Raw genomic sequence first — 27,038 nt, 5'->3', positions numbered from 1 at the left:
AGTAGAGATTTTGTCAGGTTTTATTTCCTCATAGGAAGGTAAATGTATTCTCTGGCGTGTACGTTCCTTTATGACAAAAGAAACAGTTTTATTTAACTACTTGTACTTATTTCTTAAACACTTCTTTGTGTTTGGTTTTTTGTTTGTTTGTATTTTTGGTTGTTGTTGTTGTTTTTAGTAAAATAAATAGTATTTATTAAAACATGTAAATGTACTTTGGAGATGCCTGATCACTGAATTGGGAAGCTTTCATGCAAAATAAGACGTATTTTTTTTTTAAAAACCAGAGATGGTGATGTCTCTGAAATAGGGCTACAGATGGAGATTAGATTTGCGCTTTCAGACCATTTGAAACTGTATTTGTGGTTGGCAGACCTTGTTAGAGATACGAGTATCCTAAATCAAATGTGACAACTGATTAATTGATTTTTTTGGGCACATTTTTCCCTCCTATTCTTCTTCTTGCCTCCTTGTCTTCACTGCTTTCTTGTTTTTCTGGAAATAAGTAGGAGGTTTTTGTCCAAATGACAACAGTGATCAGAACAATTATGTGACTGAGAAGGGATGGAGTGGGCAAGCTGTGTTTAGGAGCTTAAGGATCCTCCTGCCAGTAATATGTATTGAGACTGATCTTGTGCTTGCCCAACTTAATTATTTTATTATTTAATTATTAGGGAATTCTAAATATCCCTGCATCAGAAAGACATTTTTGCTCTTACCTGGAGGTTTTTGCATCAAACTCGGACAGTGTGGAGACTTGCATTTTTTTGCAAATGTAAGCTATACTTTCAGCTAGCATACTTTTAAAATTCTAGTTTAAGATAGTATGTATTGAAAGAAAAAACTAAACACCTTTTGCAACACTGTGAAAATTTTGTAAAGTGTTTTAACACTTGATAATGTATGTACTTTGCAAAAGCAACAAGTCATTAGTTATAAGCTCAAAAGAAATGCCTACAAGGAACAGTTTTTTCAGTAGTGTAGAATGGCGAGTTACCCACAGTAACACCATTATAGTCATGCTTTGAGAGATACTTCTCTCAGTTTGGAACTTATATGAAGAAGATTGAAATCCATAGGTTATAAGCCAATTAACCTCAGAAATATTGATTCGAATGTGCTTTTTGTTTAAAACTACTAATCAAATACGAAAACTGAGTTTTATACTGGTTAAAACCACAATAGGTCTAAAGAGCTCCCTTGTGAATCCATCTATTCATAATATTATCCCCTTGAATCATGAAAACACTGTGAATATCTACAAAACTTTTATTTTGTGTTGAAGCATTGCTACTAGAGGCTTCCGAAATTTTATCATAATTGTGCTTCCCACATATTTCAAACACACGTGTATATATAATTATATTTTACTAAAATGCGCTGTCTAGCACAGAAACTGAAACAGCACACAAACAGGTCAAAAGTCAATTGCCAGCGTGTCAAAAGTACACTATTGATTGTAGAGAATGATAATAGAACAATATTGAATATTGATTTTAAGTTCAGGCATCTCTTCACCAGTCAGTAAAAGCATGCTCTGTCACTCTTGCAGAAGAAACGGCTGTCTTTTCTTACCCTAATTTTTTTTTTCCTAATTGTCATAAATAAGCTCCTTGGTATGCTGCTTTTATTATTTTATTTTTTTTTTCCTCCCGCACCTTTCTTTTTCTTTTTCTTTTTCTTCAGTGTTGTTACTTTTATAGCGTACATAACTCGTTTTCTGGCACAGTAATTGAAAACAGCGAAAGTGTATTTTACTTTTTTTATATTGCGGAGTGTGGAAAATACAGAGCGGAGGGTTTCTCTGTGGGTGATGCTATAGGCTAAGCAAGTCATGGTTTCTTTTCTACACAAGAAACGCTTATTTTTTTTCCGTCTCTCATTTGGACTGGCAAGGAGTGCATAAATAGTGTAAAAGGATTGCATCCTTGTACAATGTCTGGCCATTTAATTTTGGTCTCCTAATTGTCCTTCCCGCTGCATGTTGCCCGAATTCACAACTTGGATGACTAAGTGAAATCTGCCTTTTGTGCAGGACTCTACATTGCCTTGTTGCTTTCAGTATTAACTGAGTTTGCGTGTATATTTAAACATATATCCTCAATACTCATGCACATCTTTATTTTTTTTCCACTGGTTTTGAAATACGTTTTTTAGAAAAGGGTGGAGTCAGGACATAAAGATCTTTGTTTAGCTGAAATAATGATACGTTGGAGGACTTGATTCCTCTGTCTATTCCAAATCGTCAGAAGCCTTTAGTGTCTTTCGGTTCTTTTCCATTGCAAGCCTCTATCACCGGTCTTGAGTGAATAATATGATAAATGATTCAAATGATCAAACAGTACAGGGAATAAAGTTGCAGCAGAAAAACTTCACTGACAAAACTAAAGCAAACATGAATAGATTTGTGCAGATAGTAATTGAATAATCTGCCTCATCGTGAAGAGAGTAGAAAGGAAAATTGCTGCTCAAAAAGGAAATTTCTTAGATAAGAATATGTTGTCTTTATCTTTACACAGAACTGGGTTTCCAAGGAGTCAGATAATCGGAGTGTGCTGCTATACCTGACCTAGAAATTTAAACCGCAGTATTAAGTTCATCCCCTCTCTGGGCCAGAGGCCTCACTCCTGGTTGTATCCATGACGGATTGCCTTGAAAACATTTTCCACAGATCTCATAAGGTGATGTCCCAGAACTTGACTTTTGAGGGAAGAGCGACTCGCTCCCTATAGCCTGAATGCAGGAGACACAAAGCAGGGGTGAAAGTTACCTGCTAGCCAATTTTGTCAGTGTTTCAGAAAGTAGAGTATTTTGGTGGTATTTTCTAATAAGGTAAAGTAGAACTTTATTTCATTTTCTTTTGGCAATAGATACTTGGTAATTGAAGCTAATTGTAATTAAAGAATGCAGTGAACGTCTCCTTTAAGGATAGGTATTTTAAAACTTTTTTTTTCTTTTTAACTTCTATCCGTATTAAATCAGACCAGTTAGCCTTTCTCAGGAACAATACTGCTCATCATTAAATGGATATAAGCTTAAATTGCACTACTTCACGTTCTCCTATAATAAGTATAATACAGACAGTGAAGAGCCCAGAAGAAAAATCTTTGTATTCACTGAGTGAAATATCTTCCTGTACAGAGGGCTCAGGGAAAAACCTAGCAGTTTCATTTTTTCGGTCTGTCTGAAATTTAAGAGCCTGTATGATAAAATGAGATGCTTCTTACATAAACAAGATGATCAATCTAAGCTCTGAGGGAAACGTATTATGAATGATGGCGGTTACTCTGCTTTTTTTTTTTTTGTCTGCTACATTGATTTATGCACTATAAATGTTTGATTTCAGTCTAGATATATGGAAATGGGACTAGCGTAACATCGTACGCATAGATTTTTTATTTAATTTAGCAGGCCATGACATCACTACAATTTTGGGTTGAAATATTAACTGACTGCAAAAGCTAGGCATATTGTTCTAAACCACAGCAGTAAGCCTCGCCCTGGACTTAAAAAAAAAAAAAAAATCAATTTTTGATATCTTTAGATCTTGTAAGCAAATTAATTGCCAAAAGGCCTTATAATTCCAAACAGGGATGATTACCCACTCTCTTCCAGTGTTTCGAATAAATAAATAAAAACTCTTACCTAGTCACAGCGTCCTGAAGAGGTGGGCATTATTTTCCGGTCTCGTTCTATGTATTATAAGTTTACCCATGAACAGCACAATATTGCCTTTCTGATAATGAATGGCATTGTACGCTCGGGGAAAAACAATACTTTGGATCTGACATTTCTCTTTGCCACGCGTGCATTTGTAGTACTTGTTGTCAGTATTTTATTAACGTTTTCCCAAGATGGCTTAGTGACAAAGAAGGAAGTCACTGATAGTTGAACACAGGCTTGGTGCAGGAATGTGGAAGAGGCTGGAGTTGGCTGAAGAGCTCGTGCCTGGTTACAGGGGTAGAGGTTCAGCTGGGAAGAAGTCTGCAGTCTTTGGGCAAAGCTCAAAGCAAGCTTTACATCCTCTAAAGGAGGTTCATCAGACAGCCTGGCAAGTAGCTGTGCGATGCTTCACTACTGCAGTAGCAGTTGCCAGTGCTGAGCACGTAAGGTGAAGCCCAGCCCTTCTAGAGAATTTAGAAACAGGGTATGGTTATCACTGTATGACCGTTAGGTAGCATCTGTGTGCAGAAATTGAGTGATTGACTCTTAATACTCACTTTAGAAGCCAAAGATAATTCGCGTCTTTTTTTTTTTTTTTTTTTTGGTCAATCCAGTTTTTTTTTCTTCTTTTTTCCTTTTCTTTGTGAGGTATCAGAAATGTAGTATTTGAAGTTCTGTCTTCTGAGGTGTAGAAATAGTGTTACCCTCCTCTACAATATCATACTTTGGAATACGAGTTCTGAAAGTGATTACTGTTCTTGTCTGTGCCAGACTTTCTTGGCTCCTCTTACCTTTTTTCCCGTTTACCACCGGCCTCCCTTTTCCTGGTCCTTTGATGATCTCTCAAATTGTTCTTCCCACTTAACAACTGACTTTTTATTCTCAGTTTCTTTCTGAGAACCAACTTGCATTTTGAAATAAAAAATTGCCGTATGATTATTTTAGCATTCATAATACTAGGATTTTTAAAGTTCTGTGAACACAATTTCTTCATCTTCACTGGCGTTCGTGTGAATAAATGATGCTATGTATCCATTCTCTAAAGTTTTGAATGAAAATATTAAGTAAAAAGAGACTCCCAATTGCTGCATCCAATCAAGTAATTCATTAATCAGTCCAGCAAAATATCCTTACATGATGTCATAGCTAATCCACTGGAAATTAATTTTGCAAAACATTTATAAGCACTAGTGTAAATGTTTTATGAAACCATGTTTGCATATTGTTCTTAGTTCTATGTTAATTTTTAGGTTGTTATTTTCCATTTTGCATTTCATTAGAAAGTCAATTATTCTTTGAAACAGAGTTGAAACAGATACGTGAAGTGTTTACATTTTACCTGTTTTTCCTCGGTTAATAAATACTTTCTGGAAGGATCCTGATTTGTTGACCAATGTTTCTGCTAAGCAACCTCCCCTAAATTAATCAAGGATTCAGTTGTTGCTGCCTACTTTCCTAAGCCCGCTTCACTGTTCTTCATCAAAAGCTCTGTATGTATGTTAGCTAACTCCCATAATTCCCTGACGTGGATATTTCCTATGCTTGATTGGTACGTATTCAGCCTCTCTAACTGTTCTTTAACCTGACTTAATAGGAACTATTTTTCATGATCTCTCCTGGGTTTCAAGTTGGAAACAAAAACAAAATCAGGAATTCAGAATCATAGTGGTACCGCGTTAATTCCTCATTTTGGAGGCTTACTGTTGCGTGAGATTGCTCAATAGGCTGATGTTCACCAAACAGATTCCTGTCTCCAACGATGTATTTATGCCACGCATCAAAAAAAATCACAACAAAATAAAATCAAGGCTTCAAGAAAATATTCTCTCATTGATTAGTGAGTGAGATTTCGCTTGCCAGCTTCTTTCTATATTTATATAGTACTAACCCTTAAAATTATCTGTTCTAAATTTTAAAAACACAGTCTGCCTGCTGCGTAAAAGCTATGTCTGATAAGTATTAGTAGTTAACTATTGTACAAAGGACGGCGATTTTCGCAGCATCAGCAAAGTTGTACGATTAGAGTAATGCTTCTGCATGTTCCAGATTCCTCTTTGTTAACTGCTGTCTTCAGGTTGGGAAATTAAATTAGTTTATTAAGAACTTTGATATTACAGAACACTATAGTGCATATTTAAAATTTTTGGACTGTTTTTCATAGTTATCAGTGTACATTCCAGTAATGCGTTATTAGGGGAAAGTTTTTTATTTCTGTCTTTCTACAAGATAATGGAATGTCTTAGAGTTTGTTATTGAATATTTTACTTTTTTTTTTTAATTGTGTTAGAAAAGCCACAATTGAAGAGATGTGACTTTTAAGTTTTGCAGTGTGGTATGGTTTGTTGATAGCCTCCAGTAGTTTTTGCAATTAGATAGCGAGGATGCTGCTTCTCTAGTTGCATGTAATCCTGCTTGACAAAAGCTGATTATGTCTCCAGCAAATTAGTCCTTTTGAGTCTGAATGCTAGAAGAAGTAAATAAAGACCAAAACGGCTTTTAAGAGTGATCACGGGTTACTTGAAGAGATGGGAGGCTGAGAAAAGAAAGCAATTTCAGCAGCCATTTTAGAAATTAAGCAGGAGGAGATTGTTTGCCGAAACAATGCTGCTTTAAGTCATGTTGCATGGGACTCAGACCACAGGCCATGAATTAGAAATGACGGTCATAATCCAACAGTAAATTATAGGGTCACCGAATACTGTAGTGAGATTTCTCACGTTAAGTCCCTGATACTTTACAGACTTCATAGAGAAGACAGATTTTTGTATTTCTGTAGCTACCAAGTACCTTTTCAGGTTTCCAAGAAGGCAGTTCTCTTAACGACACAGATAAACGCGGGCTGGATGCGTGGCATTTGTCACTTGTCAAACATCCTATTCGGTTAATCTGAACAAATGTACGGTGGAGACTCAGTCTGTTTTATTAAGTCTCTGTGCTGCGGATATCACGTAGTGTGTGATGTAGTCTGTCGCATGGTACATACAGACTTAGGAAGACATAAAGATTCATTTATTCACACTGTAAAATAATTACCCACTGCTTGTTCCAGTAGAAAAATGCTGTTTATGTGTGGCTCGCTTGAGGAATTAGGTATCTGCAAGTGGTGTTGCCTATAAAATTCTTGAACTGAATCTATGCCAAAGAAAAAGATGCCTTGCTCTGAAGGCGAAGTCACAGTTTTGGAGAGGCAGGACAAGGAGTGAGATATTTAATTTCTAAGAGGACTCTGATCAGACACCCTAAAAATTTCAGATTACTAAGGAAGCTGGGACAAGAAAATAATTACAAGCATTTGTTATTTCCATTGTGTTTGTGTATTACGTTGTTGAAAGGAATGGCGAGCTTTGGAAGCCTAAAAATGCTAGGTTCCCTGTTGCTTTAGGGGGAGAGCTTGACAGGGATGTTGGGAGTGGAAGGGATGGCTAGTGTTAGGGCAATGATCAGGTAATTACCTATAAAGGGATAACTGCCTCGATAATTGCCTCAATAAAGTGCTGAAGTTAGCGACGAATTAGCTTTCCATAGAACTGGAGTTTGCTGTGGAATGGCCCTAGCACCTTCGGTCAAGATCCTAAGTTGTTAATGTCTGGAAGCAGGAAGTCTTCAAAGGCTGCATCACCAGAAGCTGTCATAAAGAGGAGGTAATGGACCGAGAAATAGGATGCATCCACCAAAAATGAGTGTTGCTGAGGAAAAATGCATCCATGCAGTAGGAATTTTCTTAAGTGTTAGAGGCTCTATTTTCAAACTTTAATACCAACTATCAGTAAGTCTGTTGATCAGAAATATAAAATCTAGGACTACTTTGTAGAGAATATTCCTTTTCAGAAATACAATACAGAGAAAGAATTTTAAAATGCTGAATTGGATTTTTGGAAACTTGGCCTTTATATATCATTAATCACTGCAAGTAAGAGAGGAACTATTCTGAAAGTTTCTGTTCAGAAGGCTTGATTCACTGATACAAACGTGAGTGAAGCATAGGAAGTTGATCAAATGGGAGATTCTTTTCTGGTTCCGCCATACGTTGAAAATCTTGTCTCTGCTACACTTACAAAGTTTATCGTTCATGTTGAGATGCTGGTGAGAGTCTTCATGAATGACTGTTAATTACTGGTGAGTTTACACTAGCCAAATTAACTCTGAAGAATAACATGCATTCTTTATTAATCTGACAGGCTTTATCTAAAGGAAACTGTGGAGGCTTTTGCTTATTGATAATACAAATGCAATAAACTCCCCCCCCCCCTTTTTTTTTTGTTGTTGTGTTGCTCAGGATTTTTTCTGACTCGGCAAGTTTCATGAATTTCCTACGTTATGCTCAGTAAGAGTTGCTTCTTGCTTTTTTGACAGTCACAGCCAGTTTCTAGGTTATGCAAAGGTGTTTTCTGCTGATGCGCTAGCTGCCTTCCCAAAATACACAGAGAATTAGCTTACTTTTGCTAGTTTTAACAGTGAATGTTTGGATTCTCTCCCAGATCTTTGTTTACTGCAAAGTTTGTTGCTTCTTGAGCCGTAGTTCTCTCCCTTCTCATTTTTTCTGTGTTTCCCTTATTTTCTTGCCATACATTCCTCCTTTGCATACTGATTGGATCGTGCCAGTCTTCCTCACAGCTCATTTAGTAGGCTTTTCACCCTTGTCCATGGATATCTAATTAGTTATAAATTTCATTCTAAATCACTTGCAGGGCTAGAATGGACTTCTGCTCATTGTTCTGTCTTTTTCTAGCTGTCTCTACACTAGCATCTTCAAAATCTTTGTTCTCCAGTCTTTTTGTTCGTCCAGATCATTAAGGAGTTTGTCTCTCTTTGCTTTACCCAATCTCCCTTGAATATCCTGTTCACAAGAATCATACTGGGTAATGACATCTGAGTACACAGTATCCAACAAATCAAGTGCTCCATGTTTGTCAGTTTTCCATTTTGCTGACCCTAGCTTCTTGCAGAGACCGGCAGCTGCACGCTCTCCATTCATAAAGCTGGCTCAGTGTAGTTCCAGGGAAGAGCGGTTATTATTTCTTCCATTCCTTCAACAGTGCTTACAAGTATCTTAGAAGATAAAATGGTGTAGGCACTGGGTTTTCCTTCAATCTCTTCTTAGTATAAAAAGAAGCATTTATTTCTTTTCATCAAGCTATATTGATTTTTTTTTTTTCTTTTCAGAGCAAGGAGAACACATTATATGTAGGGTGAGTCTCATTTAATTTTCATTACTCATTTGAGGGAAGTCAGGAAAAACCTCCACCTTCATTAGACTATCAAAGGATTTTAGCCTGTTTCCCTCCAGTAAAGAACTGAAGGTGGTTTTATGCAGTAAAGATGAGATATAGGTGACCACCTGAATCTCTCCAGGTTTCCCACAGTGCTTGAAAGGGTTGGAGATTTTTACCCCGGAAATTATTTGAGTGCAGTTCTGTTGTTTCTGCCAACATGATGTTGGCACCATCTTTTTGATTGCCAGAAAAAAAGAAAAGGAAAAAGCTTAGCTCAGTACTGCCAGCTTAGCTAGTTAATGTTTTAACGTGCCCGGCAGAAGTGTGACATTTAATCATTACATATTACATGTTGTTATTATTAGCAAGTTCTTGGACCCCTCTTTATTAAAGAAAGAGCTCTTGTGTGGTTGAGCTTACATCTTCCGTGCTTTGTATCCTGCTAAAGCTGAACAGGTTGCCTGTTAGGGAATGAATATGCTCCTGCATGCGCTTTCTAGAAGGAAAAAATGCAAACAAAAATGGAATGGAGAAAGTGAAAATGTGGAGATAATTATAAGAATAAAATAAAGCATGGGCTTCTGGTTTTGATGGAAAAAAAATTTCCAAGGTGAAAATTTTACCAAGGTGATTTAGGAGTTTAGATCTCCTTTTGCAAAGGAATGTTATGCCTTTAATACCGTCAAACTCATTTAAAATAGGTTTTGAAAATATCGTCCAAATGTTTTTCACCCTGGGATCTTTAGTCATTTAGGAGCTATCAAACATACCTGTTATGTTTCTTTCCATATTACCAATTAAAATCTGAAAACAAAGTCAAAGTTCTTTTTCTTTTTAAAACATATAACTGAATTGTTTATTTATTAAAGTTCTAAAAGTGTAGCAAACAATAATTCCAAATGTCATGTCAGAAAAAAGCAGACATTACTCCTCTGTTGGATTTGTAATGGGTTTTTTTTCAGATCATTGAAGAAGATGATTCTGAAGGTTACTCTCACTTTAAAGTTTTACAACTTGCACTTCGTGTTCAGAATCTGTTGGTATGGGATTTTTTGTGTGAGATGTCATTGGTCATGTTGGTGCTGGAAAGATGAGAAGACTTTTATTACAGTATTAGAACACCATAGTTGTTGTTTATACAGAGGCAGGCACAGGTACAGGCCATCACTGTGAAACCACGTTGATAAATTATGAGACTGCTAATCACAGTGAACAGTGAAATCCATTAGTAGCAAGGAAGACGAGGGAGCTTAACGTAAAGGAGGAAATGCTGGAGACAAAAATTAGGAACTTGCTTCTAGATAGCATATTAAGTTAAAAACATGTAAACTTAAGCAAAGGAGCTGTAATTTCATTTTAGATTCCTGATGTCTGCACAAACAACTCAGGTCTTCTCTGCTGCGTTATGGTATCATCTGAAATACATGATCAAATTATAGATTAATAACTGAAATCCCTATTTGTTTTCTGTTTGTTTCTCCAACCATTTCCATCAATGCAATTTCATTAAAATACTCTCTGAGACTTTTCAGTGTTGGGTTGTTGATGAGGATTATCTTGGCACAATGGTGGTAATCAAACTGTTAAAATTTATCCCATGGTAAAATGCACCTGTTGTTATAATTTTAAAATTTTGTTCTTTTAGATTGGAGCAGGACCCCATGTTGGTAGATGCTATAAAAATTTTTTTTTATATATATATGTATATGTATTTTTTTTAACCTAATTCTGGCAATGTGATCTATCTTCTTCTGTTAAGATAAATTCTGCTATTTTCTGGCTGTACTCTTATCAGGCAGGCAGGTGAAATACAGCTAATATTTTTAGAGCTGTGGATAGCAGTAAGATTTGCTCCATGCTTATGTTCTAAGACCAAGACTTTTGTTTGCATATTTATATCATTATAATTACTATCGGTTAAGAAATCTTCTGTAAGGAGAGGGAATCTGATTCATATCGAATATGAGGACATCAAATTCACATTAAGTTTAAACTGTTGAATCAAAAGCTCATTGTCACTTTGAGACATGGTGTTGCCTGTTTACATTACAGAAGCAGCTCAATGAGTACAAGCCAAATTCAAAATGTAATCATTGTCTTTTTAAGGCATACTCATGTTCTTCATATCATAGCACTTAATCAGTGTGGCTTGTTCTTTCCCCTTTAATATCTGGTCCATGCATTTTTAATTTGAATTAACAGAGATGTACATCTTAGGCCAGAAGAGCCTTGTGGCTTTCAGATCTACAAGCATTTGTTTCCCAGCCATACAGCAGAATTGCACTACACGTATGCAAATAAGAGGAAAAGGAATAGTACTTAAAAGCTTGTTCTTCCTCTTTCTAGTAATCCATTATTTGGTTCACGTTTCCCATCTTTCCTGCACTTTCATTGTGGACTACGTGATTACCCCACCGCATGAATGTTAGACTTCAACCTGTAGGTAGGAATGAACTAGTTAAAGAAGACGTTTCCTTTCATAATTCAAGTGTTCATTCCACTTGTTTCTTCCAGTACAGCGTAGTTTGCTTCCCTTGCTGAATCTGCTACTCTTAGAACTTCTTTCTTCACTCTTGAAGTTTACACTTTTTGATGCCACCATCCACTAGAACTGAGTTAACCAAATGTATCGCTCACAGAGGAAAGCTAGTGCCAGTTTGTGTGAAGCTACTGAAATATTGGTCCTGCCATCTTCTGTTGATGGGCTTGCCAGGTTTTCTCCTGGTGGAATATCCTGAACAAAGAAATTCTCCATCTTTTCTTCTCAGTGACCTTAAGAGAGGGAGCTGAGCAGAAGCTGTGACGCGCTGGTGACAGTGCTTGTGGGCATGCCCGGCCTTATCGAGATATGTAGAGCGACAGGAATGAAGGCCCACCAGGATTAAAAGTGGTGGGTTTTAAACTGAAATCTAATTATTTACTGTAGTTTTCCTGATTTTGTTGCTATTTTAATAGACTTTCAGAATTTCTTCAGGAAGACAAATCTGATCTGTTTTATCTAGTAGTAGGGGTGTTTGAGAGAAAGTCCAGAGAGCTGTAACAGGTTCCAGGGCTGTACGCTGCTGTATCTTTTAGCAGTCTACTCGTCATCTGCTCATCTCCACAGGTATCTGCTTTTCTCTAAGGCAACTTAGCTATACTGAACCTTGTGTTGCTGCTACTGGGCTGCTTCTGCGATCCCACCTAGCTTAATTAAGGTTATTCTTACAATATACTACGTTGCCAGTGTCGCTAGATAGACCACCTCAAAAGTTATTCTAAAACACAGCATGCAAGTTTAGATGATTATAAAGCTAAATAAAGTGAAGTCATGAGTAAGCTTTTGAAACTAAAGCTACTTTAAAAAAATACACTGAAAGTATACTGGAATTGTTCTGGTTCTTGAAAATGTGACTTTAAAAGCATATTGCTGGGAAAAATCATCTCCTGGGACGTATTTGAATCCAGCTTCCTGAAGAACTCAGTTTAGCACATTACTATTTAGAAACACTTCAAGTCACAGACTAGTGGGAAAAATATGATTCTATTCATTACATGATTATTTATTCTTGTTAACATGCTGTGAACTTCATTGTGCAGTGAACGTTACAATTAAATATGTTAAACACAGAACAGCCATAAATGTTCTCGCTAAGTAATAATGGTAATAGTATCAGCTCACTGGTAGCCATTTTTGTGAAGTGATAATTTTATTGGAGAACAATATTCAAGATGCAAACATTTATTGTCCTTTTATAGACAATTGTTCCAATAACTATTTTGTGAGTACTGGCATCACAGGGAGAAAATTGTGTACCTCAGCTGCTGTCCTGCCTGTGGCTGTAATGAAGTCTCTGTAGTAATCTAATTGTATTGACTTAGCAAAAAAATGGAATTCTAATTGACAACATAAAGCTAAGCAAATTGTCAGTAAAGACATGCTGACTTAAGCCTTGTTGACACTGATGTCAAAACTGTTCTTTGTGGTCAAGAAGAAAAAAGTGATTCTTCTAAATTATTGAACTTCAAAACACATAAATTATGTAATCAACTGACTTTACGTACAGCTTGATGGTGAAGTTATTTGCGTGATCTTACCTTTAGTTTTTCAGGGGTGCAGAGGGGTTTACAGTTGTGTTGCTTAAGAAACATGATTTTGGAGTTTTGAGTACAGTTGCACCTCTGTGTCTGAAAGTGACCAGGGCAAAAATCCATGGCTGAACCAAAAAGGCATCAAACCCTCAGTTTCGAATCTTGAAGTCCCTCAGATTTGACACCTCTTCCTGGCAGAAGGATTTGGGTCTCCCTATGTGGCCAATCTGGATGTAAGTTTTTCAAGGCACAGCTTGAAGATGGAACGAGTGGAGCCTCCCCTGAATCGTATTTCACTGTCATGTGGTAATGTGGCCTAGCCATAGCCAATATAAAATATGGAGCATAATTTTTTTCCAAATTACTGGTCCCTAAAGCTTGACCGAGGGCCTGCTTAATGTAAGTACTTTCTACTCGGTAATTGGTACGTGAAAAAATTAATTTTAAGATTAAGTGCGTTTTAAAAATAAGTGATTGTGTCTGTACCCCGGCTGGAAGTATATTTCAATAGAAGATAGGATACGAGCTGGCAATGTGCCCTTGCCACAAAGACGACAAATGGTATCCTGGGCTGCATCAGGAGGAGCTTTTCCAGCAAGTTAAGGAATGTGATCCTTCCCCTCTAGTCAACACTGGTGAGGCCACACCTGGAGTGCTGTGTCCCCTTCTGGGCAAAGACAGACATGCCCATACTGGAGAGAATCCAGTGAAGGGCCATGAAAATGATTATGGGACTGGAGCACCTCTCCTGTGAAGAAAGGCTGAGAGAGCTGGGACTGTTTAGCCTGGAGAGAGAAGGTTCAGGGGATCTTATCTCTATGTACAGGTACCTGAAGGGAAGGTGCAAAGAGGATGCAGATAGACTCTTTTCAGCGGTGCCTGATGACAGCACAGGAGTCAATAAGCACAAACTGAAACACAGGACATTCGTCTGAACATCAGGAAATACTTTTTTAGTGTGAGGGGAACTGAGCTCTGGCACGGGTTGCTCAGAGAGGTTGTGGAGTCTCCATCCTTGGAGATATTCAAAAGCCATCCGGACATGATCCGAACACGCTTTTATCATATCTGGCCAACAATTTGTGGCGCAATGACCATGTATACCAGTCAGGTCCTGACGTGCTTTTGGCTGCCTTTGGAAAGGCTTGAGTGGCTAATACCATAAGGAGAAGACTTTGTAAGTCTCATGTGTAGCCCAGACAAAGCTGTTTGTAAAGGAAGCTACTCTTTCCCTCCAATATTTAATTCTCTAAGAATGTAGCCCTACTGTCTTGTCAGTCGGTTCACAGTAGTTAATATGATTTCAGCTAACTCAAGATGACACCATCTTTTTCTATTATTTTTAGAAATCGATTATAGAGTACCAGACCCTTGCAGAAGAGAAGAAACAATTTAGCTGCTTCAACGTGTGCTGGGATTGACAGCAAGAGCTTTGTATATAGCTCTTTGGATTTTCTTAGAGAGATTCTAAAATGCCATCCTTTTATTCATAAGGCCTTTTCAAGAGATACAAGTCACTCGCTTGCCATCTTCCCATTTATTGTTGTAATGAGCTTACTGTTTTCATCCCAACTCTTGATTTTAGTGTCAAGATTGGGGTGTAATGTACTACCTATTTGTTTATTTGCCATATAAGAAACGTTATGGTTCTTAGAGCGCTTCCTGCTCTGTGTGATACGTTTTTCACTAGGTGTGGTAAACTTCCAGCTGAAGTCTATAAAGAAAACAGTAAAATAATATTTCAGATGTAAGATTAATTGATGTCACACGCTGCATAGAGTGGAAGCAAAATGAGTGATCTGCTGTAATGTCATCCAAAGAGCGAGGTGTCCACAGCATGAGCTGCTGGCCAGAGATCGTGTTACTGTCAGGGCGAGTGGAGAGAGCCAGCTGCTTCTGGTAAATCATCTATATGATGTCCTCAGCTATGGCTAGTTATGAGCAGATGGCATTTTGATTTTGATTTTTTTTTTTTTTACTCTAAATGCTAATGTGAAGAATTTTCCTTGTTACCTACAGTTTTTCTTCTATTTCTTCACCTCTGCAGCTCATCTGATTGCTAATATGTTCCTGACCAACCTAAATTATGATTGGGGCTAAGCACTGTCATACTATATTTTTGTATTTTAAAACTCCTTTATGTTTTTCATTCTGTCTATGAATTAAGAAAATAATGTACAGAGAATTAATCAGTAATGAAAATTTCTAGAAGCCGTGTATTGTGCCAAGCTACGCTTACGATACCTGAGGTAACAAAGTCATATTGGGTTTTTTGCTTATCTGTTTCATGATGTGAGTTTGTTTGAAACAAAACAGCTTCTGATTTGTATCTGTCAAATTAGATGTTGATTTCTTAGGTTTTTTGAGTATAACTAAGTATTTGCTGTGATAATACCTTGTCAGACTTGAAAATTGATTGTAGCTTTAAGTAAATATTTTCCATTTATAATATAACAATTATCAAATTGTTCCCAGACGTATACTTCTACTACCATTAAGGTTATTTTCTTACGTAGGTCTTGATACCTATGTCGGTAATTCTTGTTAATAAGAAATATCACCAAAAAATTGAAGTCTCCAAAGAACAGTCATGGAAAGAAGTAATGGTTTTATTTTTTGTTTCATACATAAATATAGCAAATAAAATAGTTGTGTTGAAGTTCTAGACGCTAATATTCTAAAAAATGTTGGAAGTTCTTAAAAAAGAATAAAATTAAAGTTTTTCTGCCCCCCCCCCAAGGTGTGGGTGAATATCTGATGCTATCCATCTCCATTTTATTGGGAGTTTTTTTTCAAATGGATAAATTTCAATGAATTGACATGCTTTCAATAAAAGCACTCTTCATTGAAAATTTCAAACCACTTTTAATCACTGTATTGATGTTTCAAACGTACTCGGTTTGGTTTTTCTCTTCTACACCCTTGGGAATGCAGGCAGGCTTTATTAAACACTTTAAGAAATATATCTGTTACGGAATACTATTTTTTTTCTCTAAGGTAGGAGTATGAAAGCTTGGTTAATAGCAAGGACTGTCAAGTGAAAGGTATTAACTGGAGCTAGCAGAAAATCTGGGTAAGATTAGAGAGCGCTGTGGGTCTCTAAGCAATCTGAGTTACAGCATTTGCTGCAGGGATTGTGTAACTCTTGAGACCTTCAACTTGAGCTTCTCAGAAAGCTAAAAAGAAATTGAGAGAGAACACGAACTAGAAAAACTTTTGACCAGTTCTCATTGTAATGCCCTCAAACTTCTACTGCCTCTGGAACAGAAAAGACCCTGAAAACAATGCCAAATGGAAGGCAGCGGAAGGAGTCACTTAAGTGATTCAGTTTGTCGCTTTTTCACCAGTTTGCGTGTTGTCTGTGGAGAAGTTTCTTTCCCTCTCTCCCTGAGCTTCCATTCCTCGTATGTACGATGATGCTGACACAGATCTTGTTTGTCGTAAAGAGCTTTGCTCTCTTGAGACTTAGATTTGGGATAGGAAAAACACAGGAGTTCCACCCTTAATTACAAAGGAAGAATGCTTGTTTTAGATCTGAAAATTGTAGTTATCCTGGCAAATCACTTATGAAGTTTCTTTCTTCCCTCCTACCTTCCCCCATCCCCACTGAGATACCATTTTTTTATTTGACTGCCTGATTTTCCAACACACAGAAGCTACGTCGACCTGTGTAAAAGCCCTCTCTTAACTTCTCCTGTTTCTGTTAAGTATAACCGTACCCTTCTGTGGTCATCTTCTTAAAGATGTTTTTAAAGCATTTTGTGCCTTGATCAAAGGTATTGCACCCGGTTTAACCTTCCACCTGTTAATCCAGAACTAAAATTCCTATTTTGTCTTCAAAATACACAAAATAATTTAATTTTCTTTTCAGAAAATCACCAATCTGGAAGTCAAATTGCCTGCCCAGATGTTAACAGCAAACATTGGATTGTTTTTCCTGTTTGGCTAACCATTTGTAAATAAGAATAACGATCCTTTTATTTCATTCTTTAGTTTTGAATCTGATTCTTCTTTTGTGGCACTTAGAAAAGAGCCGTTAGCCATTAAGACAAATTTATATTTGTCTAGAGAATTATTTGGAAGGCATAATCATGTTCTAAATGGTTTTTGTTAACACTTAAGTAGATTGCTTCCCTATCTTCAGGGATTATACCAGCAATCTCACCCTCTAGATTTTAGCTCCTTTGCTCGTGGTCTTCTCTTTTGCTTTTCTGCTTTGAAAATTTACCTCTGTAAGAGATGTTCCTAAAGACTGAAATACATTTTCTATTTTCAACGTTTATCTGCTTCATTCTTTAATTACTATTGTAAGTCTAAGATATCTGTTCTAATAGTACATTAAGGCCCTAAAATATCAATAGTTTAGAGGTCATTGGTTTGATTGTGATCTAGATGCTATGCTGTGTGCTTCCTCACATTCACCTGTGCCCAGTGAATATGCACAATCATATGGGTTATGGTACTGAAAAGGCTCAAAAAGCGTAGAGGTAGCCAAAAATGAAAATTAAAAATGGCAAAATATAATTCAGGTAGAATTGTGATGTGACTAGGTTGCAGCGCTATAATAGTTTCCGTCGTTTTGGAAAATAGTGTTCAATTGTTTATGATACTTGTTCAGTGCAGGGTGAGAACTGTTTTTATTTCTTTGTAGTTATTGAGTAATTTGTCCCATGTTACTTTGGATTTGAATTAGAAATCTCATTTATTATCAGAGCACGTGAGGTATTTTTAATGTCTTTAGCTTGTGGCTCTGGGTTCTTATGACTAGATGATCTTTAAGGTTTGTTCTAACCTGAACCATTCTGTGATTCTCTGGCTTAGTGTATACGTGCATGTGTGCATTGTGGAGTTTACCAGTTTAAGATGACAGCATTGAAATCTGTCAAAGAGTTAATGGAGCACTTCTGTAATGTAATTATTTTGGGTTTGAGACCCTCAAACGTCCTACTGCCAGAAACCTAGATAAACTTTCAAAGCATAGTTCTTGTCTCATCTTGTAACGCTGTCACCAGTCATTTCATTTTTGTAAGACCTGAGTAATGGAATCACATTAAGCTTATACCACAGTCAGTTTTATTTAAATGTCCATTTAATAATAATTCCTCATCAATAAGACCTGTCAGTTGCCTAGTTTGGAATGTATATTTTTATAATGCATTTTGAAAGTTGAATAGGATGAAATAGTACTTCAGTCACCAAAAGTTTGTGTGTATATATTTCTATGATCTGCATGTATTCATTCATAAATACCTGCGCGTGTGGATTTTTATATGTATATAAAGTACACGTGCACTTTATCAATCAGAATTATGGGCAAAACCAGATCATTTCAGGTGGGACCAGTTTTTTTGAAAGATATTCTGTCATATTTTATGGTTTAGCAAGGCTCACGCAAGTCACTTTAAAAAAAAAAATATTTTAGTAACTTACTTGTCCTTCTAGTGTTCTGGAAGAGATCTCACAGCAGTTCCAAATAAATGTGTAGAAACTTGTTATAAGGAGGAAGATGAATAACGCTTTTGTGCCTTGAGTTTCTGAATTCATAAAGAATTCAGGCACAGCTGGGATGAATTCTGCAGGATGCAACAGATGGTCTTGAGACCTTAAGGGCTTAAGCCTGGTGACACTTTGCTCTGGGAGGAGTGAGAAATGTTGTTGAGGGAAGTTCTGTTTGTAAAGATTCACTACATAAAATAACATGCTAAACGTTACGTTTAATCGAAATTATGGGCAAAGAGAAGCAATTCTGATTGGAAAGAATAAAAATGACAAAATGCCTATTTACTAGATTATTTAAAACATGCTTTAAAAATTTATTATTTATGTTTTGGCTTATTTCGGCTATATGTGTGTTGTAATATGGGTGTGTATTGTATGACTTGTGGCTGTAATCATTCACAGTGAGTTAATTTATTCCATGAATACCTTGTTCACTAACAAGTGTATGGTAAAACCTCAGGAGTTTTGATTTGGATAAATATCTAGCAATACAGATGTTTATGTAAACATTTTTGAGCTTTCTTTTTTAAAAATCTCATGAAATCAACATTTGTTTGATCCTTCTAATGGTTTTAATCTGTTTCTTATTTCTAATTGAATCAAATTGCCATTTTTGTGCATTTTTTACTTTATTTCAGTGAAAAGAAAGGCAGCTTTTAAGTATAAACCTGATCATTCTACGTGGTTTATAAGTTTGTTGGGGTTTTATTTGTTTTATTTGTTTGTTTAGGGTATTTCTTTGTTTTGGGTTTTGGTCCTCCTGAGCACAAAGCCTATTAAACCAATCTTTTTAACGGGTGTGTTTTAGGAAGAACTTTTACATAAAAAGAATGAAATTGCTTTAATTTCATTTTTAAGTCATGGAGAAAAGTTAATGCCTTCCAGTCTAAAGGCAATTTGACGGCTGAATATGAATATAAATATCCGTAAAAGAAAGTTATGGATGTAAAAAATGTTAAATGGTTTCTTCTTAAATGCTATGAACACTTTCTGCTGTAAGGAAGAATTAATGATAACTTCTTTAAGTGGTTTGCAGTTACTGCTTGTTTGTATGCTAGAGAAACTGAAACTGGTTCAGGAAAACAACAGATGATGGTAGTATCCATATCTCATAAAGGGCAAAATTGAAACTTTGAAGGGCTTTCGTGTTTATTTTTGTTACAATGTCATGCTTTTGTGTAAAATATGGGTGTATATTTAATGACATAAATCATAATTTAATTTACTCAGTATAATAAAAGAGTAATAACTTCATTTTTGACTGATGCATTTCTAGAAAAATAGATGTTTCTTCTCTCTGTGTGGAAGAGTGTACTGGTTTTAGCTGAGATAAAGGTAATTTTCTTCATAGTAACTTGTCGCCAAAACCAGTACGAAAAAGGTTACAAGACTTTTTTCTCCAAAAACAAATTTTCCTGAATACCCTCTTAAAGGGCAATAAAACAGTCTTCAGAAATAGAATGTAAGATACATACATGGATTACATTAATTTATTTTTTTTTACAGTTTCTTGCTGATAAATTTGAAATGCAAATCCAATTTGGAATAGCAAACCAAAGGTTTACTTTAAATACATGAAAACGACCAAATTCTTACTAAATGCCCAGTAAAAATAACATTGATGTGGTTTTTCCTGAATGAATGCATTCCTTCTGTGTCCATAGAAACTGTTTTTCTATATATGCTCAGATAATCTTTGTGTAATGAGATCTGTGAAAAAGAGACCTCTTGTGCTTACTTATACTTACATCTTTCTTTTCCAGATGACACGAGAGCAGTATATATTAGCAACACAACAGAACAGCCTTCCAAGGACCGAACATCCTCAGTTCTACCCAGTAGGGATTTATGGATGGCGAAAGAGGTGCTTATACTTCTTTGTCCTTCTGCTGTTGGTTACCATGATTGTTAACTTAGCAATGACAATATGGATTTTGAAGGTTATGAATTTCACAGTGGTAAGTATCACAGTGACCTTATGTACCCTGTTTCTTGAAGTAATAACTTGTAGTTTTAGTTCTCTTTCCTTTATCGTGTTATATACAAATCTTATAATTTTGGATTAAAAATTGTATCTCCTTCTTTGAGCGTTACTTCAGATATTTATACTTTTTGTGTATATTCTGCAGTGAGGTGACCTGTGTCCTATCTATTCAGAGATTTTTGGTTACTCATATCTGCTGAAAATATATCTGGATCTTAGATATGTTTTTTGTTTGTTTGCCCAATGAGAAGCATCATGGTGACTACCCCAAGAATTTCCTGGTTCCTTGTCACCACTGAGTAATCAGTAAGAGTTTGCTATGCCTTCTCTGTACGTATCTCTCTTAGGAGGAAACTGGGTTGGTTGGGTCAACTTAGGGTGGCTAGTTTATGTTGTTCTTAGTATTTTTTTTTTTTTGGAGTTTACTGACCTTTTGAACTCTCTTTCACCTAAACTTAGAGTAGCTGTTTGATGTTGGTCGGAGTGGGTAGGTGGGTATAAAGCCATGGGCTTTTATGACTCGGCCTCCATCTGGAATCTTTAATAGCAGCAGAGTGTTACCACTTCTGTATTTCAGATGTACACCTGAAAGAAATTCTGCGTTTAGTTGAAGGTGTGTCATCTGCCCAGCTGTTCCCAAAGCTTTGTTTGGATAAAGACGGTAGGAGCGCTCACTAGTTGGCAGTGGAGTAGTCTTGTTTTGTACATCAAATGAAAGGATAGAATGCTCCACAATTCAAAATAGTAGTGCTTCTGCTAGGATCAGTGTAGTCTCTCTCTCTGGATTTTGACCCTCATAAACCAGATTTTGATGTAGCTAGTAATACCTAATTGTCATAGAACCTGGGGTCATAGAACACTTCTCTTCTCCATTAGTTTATTGGAACTGAAAAACTAGCACTAAACATACATCTTAAATTGTACTGTAGCTGCTAATGCTTTGTAATGCATAGGGTTCTCTGAGATTGTTGCCTGGTGGGACGTGTTGTGCAAATACGTTGCTACTCTGAGTTGCCACTAGTGGATGAATATGTTGGATTCACGTTTTGACAACAGTGTGACTTTAATATTCATGTACTGAAGAGTTTGTTAGAAGTTTGGGGAGTTTTTTTGTTTTGGGTTTTTTGGTGGGTTTTTTTTGTATGTTTCTGTGGTTTTGTTTTTTTTTTTTTTTTTCTTGCTTGCAAAACAGGACATCCGCATTGCTATTTGTTTTAGAAGCATATTTAGGCATACCTGTTGACTTCAGTAAAATGGTCTGCTGTTATTCCAGAGGACAGTTAATCATTCAAATAGGTTAACAACATTTCTTCACAAGCATGATTTTTTTTCTGTGCAGAAGATTGCATTCCAATAAAATATGTGAAGCTACTGCTTCCATACCTGGGCAATGTTTGACCTTCCACGCTATAAACTACTGTAGCACTATCCAGTTTAAAACTCTTAGAGTTTGAACATGCAATCTTTTTAAAACAAAATCAAAAAAGACATTTTGAAATATTTTTCTTTCCTGTATGCCGAAGCTTTGGTAGATAGTTAAACGTTTATGGTGACGCAGTAAATCAGTGCAAGAATCTACTGCAGGAAACAACTGGATTGTTTCAGTGGTTCTGTTTACTACTTCCAGACCTTGAAATTGAATTCAAGACCGTGAATTCAAGACCTTGCTGCAGTAGCTTGAGACATGTAGGTATCTGAAATAATTATGCAAATGCTGCCTTAATAATTTCACAAAAATAGTGTTTGAAGTGTTATGCACTTCATTTACAAACCTGTTATTTCATTATTACAGTTCAGAAATCACAAAGCTTATGTGCATCTTTAATAATCCTGAATTTGTTGTAAATACAGACAAATGGTATGCCACCGACTAGTGTGAGTTAATCTTTAACCCCCCTGTTGCAGAATTAAAATTAATTTTGTGTATTCATATTTACCATAGTGATATATACCAGTAAGTGATTTGGAAAACAAAGGTGGAACATGTCACTCCTCTTTCATATGAAACTCCTCCCAAAATATTGCATATGCTTGGGGAACACTATTCATTTTGGAATATCATATACCCCTTAACTACCTCAGGAATGAAAATTCCTACTTAACACTTTGCCATGAACAATATGGAAAAATTACTGTTTCCAAAGGATTTTGTACTTTAAAAGTATAACGGAAACATTTTGTTTAATGATCATATCATCACCAGATTGTTCTTGCTCAAATTTATATGTAGCATGTCCCTGTTGACAGAAATTTATTAACTTTTATTCTTTAAATGGCAAAATATCTCATGCTTTTGTTTAATGAAATATACTGCTTCAGGACTGATTTGGTTTTGTTTTCCAACTTTTCTATAAATTTATGAATGATCCGTGGTTAAACCCTTGCAGCAAACAGAATCCATAGGCATAAAACTGTGGTTTATGACCTGAAATTTTATATGTTAAAGTGCACACATTTGTTTTACAAAGAGACTGTTAAAAAAATATAGTAGCTAAATGACATGACAGTAGGTTATTTAGCATTACAAAGCTACATGTAATAGCTGTAGGCATATCATATAACTTAAAGCTGAAGGAATTAAAAAAAGTCTGTCAGTATTTGCTTCTGGTTTTATAAGCACTGGTACTTTGGTTCATGTTCTAATCCGTTTTGTTTAAAGATACACTGAAGAATAACAGTTTTCTTCTGCAGATTCATAGCATGGTAGGCTTCTATTTGGACTAGGTAGTATTCACAGTAGAATCTCTCGATGGGTTCAAAAATGGTTTGCTGGAAGACTGTCATATAAAAAGTTCAGTAAAATCTTCACACTTGTGTCTATACGTGAACCTTTGAGCACCAGTGGGAAATTTGCATTTCAAGTCTGAAGGAGTCGCATTCTTAGCGACAGACATCTGAGAGTGAAATAATTAGGATATGAAGCTAAGCTTCATGTGTTTCAAGAACACAATGGCTTTGACATATACACCTATTTATTCCATGTGCATGTATATATGCATATGGAATGTTTGGTTTATATCTAAATAGATATAAACTAAGAAATTGTATATCTGGACAGTGACAGGAAATCGGAAGTACAGAAAATACTTTTGTTAAACTAGTTTAAAGAGTTTTTGCACAAAAGGGGAATCTGGCCATGATAAAATAATTTTTGAAATTGAACTGCTTTGACATTTTGACATTGTTTTAAATTATTTGCTGTTTTAGCCTAAGCCAATGTTGATCTTATAAAAACAATAGTAATTGCACCACTTCAGGGGGTCATGAAGAGTCAGGGCATGGGTTTGTCATTGCTGGCTGACAATTTCAGCAATGTTAATTTGTATTAGCTCTTCACTTTCTATTTTTAACTGTACAGCTGCAACCGCTGACCAATCAGCGCAATAAAAGCCTTTCTGAGTTCTGTTTATGTATTCTTCAGTTGGAAAAGTTTTCTGAATATACCGACCTTGCATATATAGAAGTTGCATTCTGAACCCGAGCTAGAAATCCCAAGCTCTTTTTGTGCAGAGAGAGGAAAATTGGATCTCCCATTCATCTCATAGTAAGGCAGGCAACTGAAGTGAATTAGCCTGAAGGCATGGATGTTGAATAGCTCATCAAAGAAGTAGTTAAAAAGGAAACATGGTTTATGTGGAATTGTGTAAAAACATAGGACAGGCGAGTTCTGCAAGTCTCCTTTTGTCAGATTAAGTTATTTATCTGGGAAACTTAGAGAAACTTTTGGGTAAATCATCTCTTCTTCCAGTGTATGATGTAAGAAAAAAACTTGAAAGGTAAATACAAGTTATAAATAACTTCCCTGTTATAATATCTATCAGTTAGAGGAGCAAAACTGAAGGTAATTGGTATCTGTGTAGCAAAAGGAATATTAGACCAAGGACTCGAGATCATAATTTTTTTTGTCGTAGTCATTTTTTGAAAGATATTCCCCCCACTGGTAGCTTAGTGTTACTGTCCTTTAACATCTAGCTGTGATCTGTTAACTCACTGTTCCATCTTGAGTTCAGAAGGATACATGTGAAGGCATGTAAGAACTTTTGGACAAAGAAGTCCTTAAACATTTCCACGGGTAGATGTGTGTAGCTGTAACACACCGTACACTCCTGGGTTTGCATGGAAAGTAGTCATTCAGGAGTAGGCTATGTTAGAGGAAGATCTGACCTTGAACAAAATGCTCTGCAAATAACTTAGCCCTGAAATAGTCTCTGGTCTGAACTCGTCATTGGGATAAAACTCGTCGTTGTTTTGCGTGCAGCAAGTGGATCTACTCTGTGCTGAGTGGTAAGGTTGAAATAATTTGACAGCCTTTACCGATATATTGCCCACTAACAGAACCATCGTAATCTCTGAATCACATGCTTGAACTTCATATTTCATCTATTGTATTAAATGCTTTCCTGAAAAGAAAACAACTGCTGCCTTCAAGATTAACTCAACTTTCCTCATGTCTCCTAGGCCTGATCTTCAAAGGGCACATGCAAAACATTTTGGAAAACTAAAGCCAGGAACTAAAATCTGTAGCTTTTGTCAATATCAAAATAATAGGCTTAGGAGACTTGAGTTATATGGAACATTTATAATTTCCTTTCCTTGCCCTAACCTTGCCATGGTCCACAGGCTACCGCATGGAAAAGTCCGTCTTTCACTTTCCCTCAGGATGTGATTACCTCTCCTTTAGTCTAGGTTAGAGGTGTTGTCTAATGAAGCTCAAAGCTCTTAGTTACTTTTTTTCTGTCTATGCGATTGGTATACTAGGTGTTGAGGGGACACTCAAGTCATAACTTGGTGATATAATGACAGAGTAAAGTATGGATATGTTGTGTATTTATAACATTCTGGTCATTTCACTTATGTAATATATATGCATTTTAAGGGATAGCAAGGAAAGAAATATTTTCTACTGTGCCTGCGTTCTTCTTGTCATGTATTTTATGGTCCATAGCACAGGTAGTTAGCTTACGTTTCTTCAAACATTTAATCACTTGTATATTATTCGCTGGTATATTTTTTTCTCTTGTATAGTTTTTAAGTTTTTCTAACCTCATTGGAACTATAATTTTGTATAATTATTCTTTGTGTAATTTATATGAATTGAGTATATTCACAGTCCGTCAATCTGATTACTTTGTAAAAGAGATTTATCTTACATTTTTGTCACTAAAAACCCACCAATGTAGAAATATGCAACTGGAAGTTTTCTGCAGGTTATTTCAAATTACAGTTTTAAAAAAGAAATTGAAAATATTCCTCTTACTGCTGTGAAGTGAAATTGTGAAGTGGCCATGGGGCAATCAGCATAGAAACCGAAGTCCCCCTCTTGGTGGGGGAGTCGTTTAATATCACTGCATTTGTACATCTTCTAACAAGTACACGATTGACACTGATATTGGCATTTACTTGATATTACATTATTCTGTTGCTTATTACATTACATTGAATTTTGGAGTTTAATGAAGCTGAAAAACTTGTAATGGTAGGAAGAATGCCAGTGTGAACCCCTTTAGTTCTCGGGATCTCTTTTGGGCTGGCCTGTGACTCAGCCACATATCCTAGGAATTATTAGCACCAAATTCTTTTACTGGTTTTGGTTGTACATCTGGTTCTACGTGTCTCCGTATTCTGCTTTCCCATTAGGAGTCAATGCATGGAAAGACTTATTTTGTTACCCCTCTAACAATACAGTTGCCCAATTGAGGATTTTTTCTTTTGCTGTAGTTATTTGCAGCGTTGAAGTCAGGTTTTACTGCTGATGGCATGATGTTTTCTGTATTGATGCATGTTAAACTCCCCTTGCCATGGGAATTACTTTTAAGATCAGGAATGAGACAACTTTATCATCTTGGTTGTGACAATTATTTCTCAAAGGAACGTGAACTTTAATTTAGCTTCAGACACAAGGAGGGCATAAACAGCAGTTTGAATTTCCTGGCTGGAATTCACATTTCATGCGCACTACTGAACATACTGCGGTTGCTGGCTGCCGAGCTTCAACTTCATGTTGTTGGGACAGCAGGTAGTTTGCAAGGTGGTTGAGTGTCTGGCAGAAGATACATGCGCCAGCCAAGCATGATTTCTTTTTATCGGCCAGCATATATATTAACGCAGATATACGTAACCGTTAACTCCTCGCTTTTTGCATCTTTATAGATTGTCCCTATATTCCTTTAAGCGTTTGGCTTTTAGAGTTAGAATCTTTCAGATCTGCAAAAATCTGAGTCTGAATTACAGTATTTTATTAACATTACTTATAGACGCCAGTAAACACAAGTATATTTTCTTGGGGTTTTGTTGCTGTGCAAGAATGGGTTTAACTTTCTATGTTGTTGGAATATGCACAAACACGCTCTTGATCTTAATATCCAATATGGAAAAATAATTATAGCATTTCTTTAAAAGTACAATTTGTCCGTTGAAGGTATAATTTGATACTTAAGGTTATAGTGGTACAGAACTAAAGCAGCTGTGTTCAATGCTTTTATCTAGACTTACAGCAAACTGTCTTGGCATACTGTAGAGTAAGAAAATAATTTCTTTGCAAAACTATAGTGTAATACTCATTATCGTTTCTCAACAAGCATGACAGTGATATGAGCTGTCAGGTTTCT

The 27,038-nt window shown here is 36.2% G+C and overlaps 1 protein-coding gene across 1 annotated transcript in view; it reads left to right on the top strand.

Annotated features, from left to right (window-relative positions):
* The window catches only part of SGCZ (sarcoglycan zeta), a 489,034-nt gene that overhangs the window by 243,237 nt on the left and 218,759 nt on the right, over positions 1-27,038 (top strand). The window contains 1 exon segment of the mRNA XM_074588148.1: positions 20,210-20,404. Coding sequence (XP_074444249.1) covers positions 20,210-20,404 — 195 coding nt within the window.

The sequence above is a fragment of the Larus michahellis genome, chromosome 5 (assembly GCF_964199755.1).
Source record: "Larus michahellis chromosome 5, bLarMic1.1, whole genome shotgun sequence".
Taxonomy (NCBI): domain Eukaryota; kingdom Metazoa; phylum Chordata; class Aves; order Charadriiformes; family Laridae; genus Larus; species Larus michahellis.
This window is presented reverse-complemented; position numbering and strand designations above follow the sequence as displayed.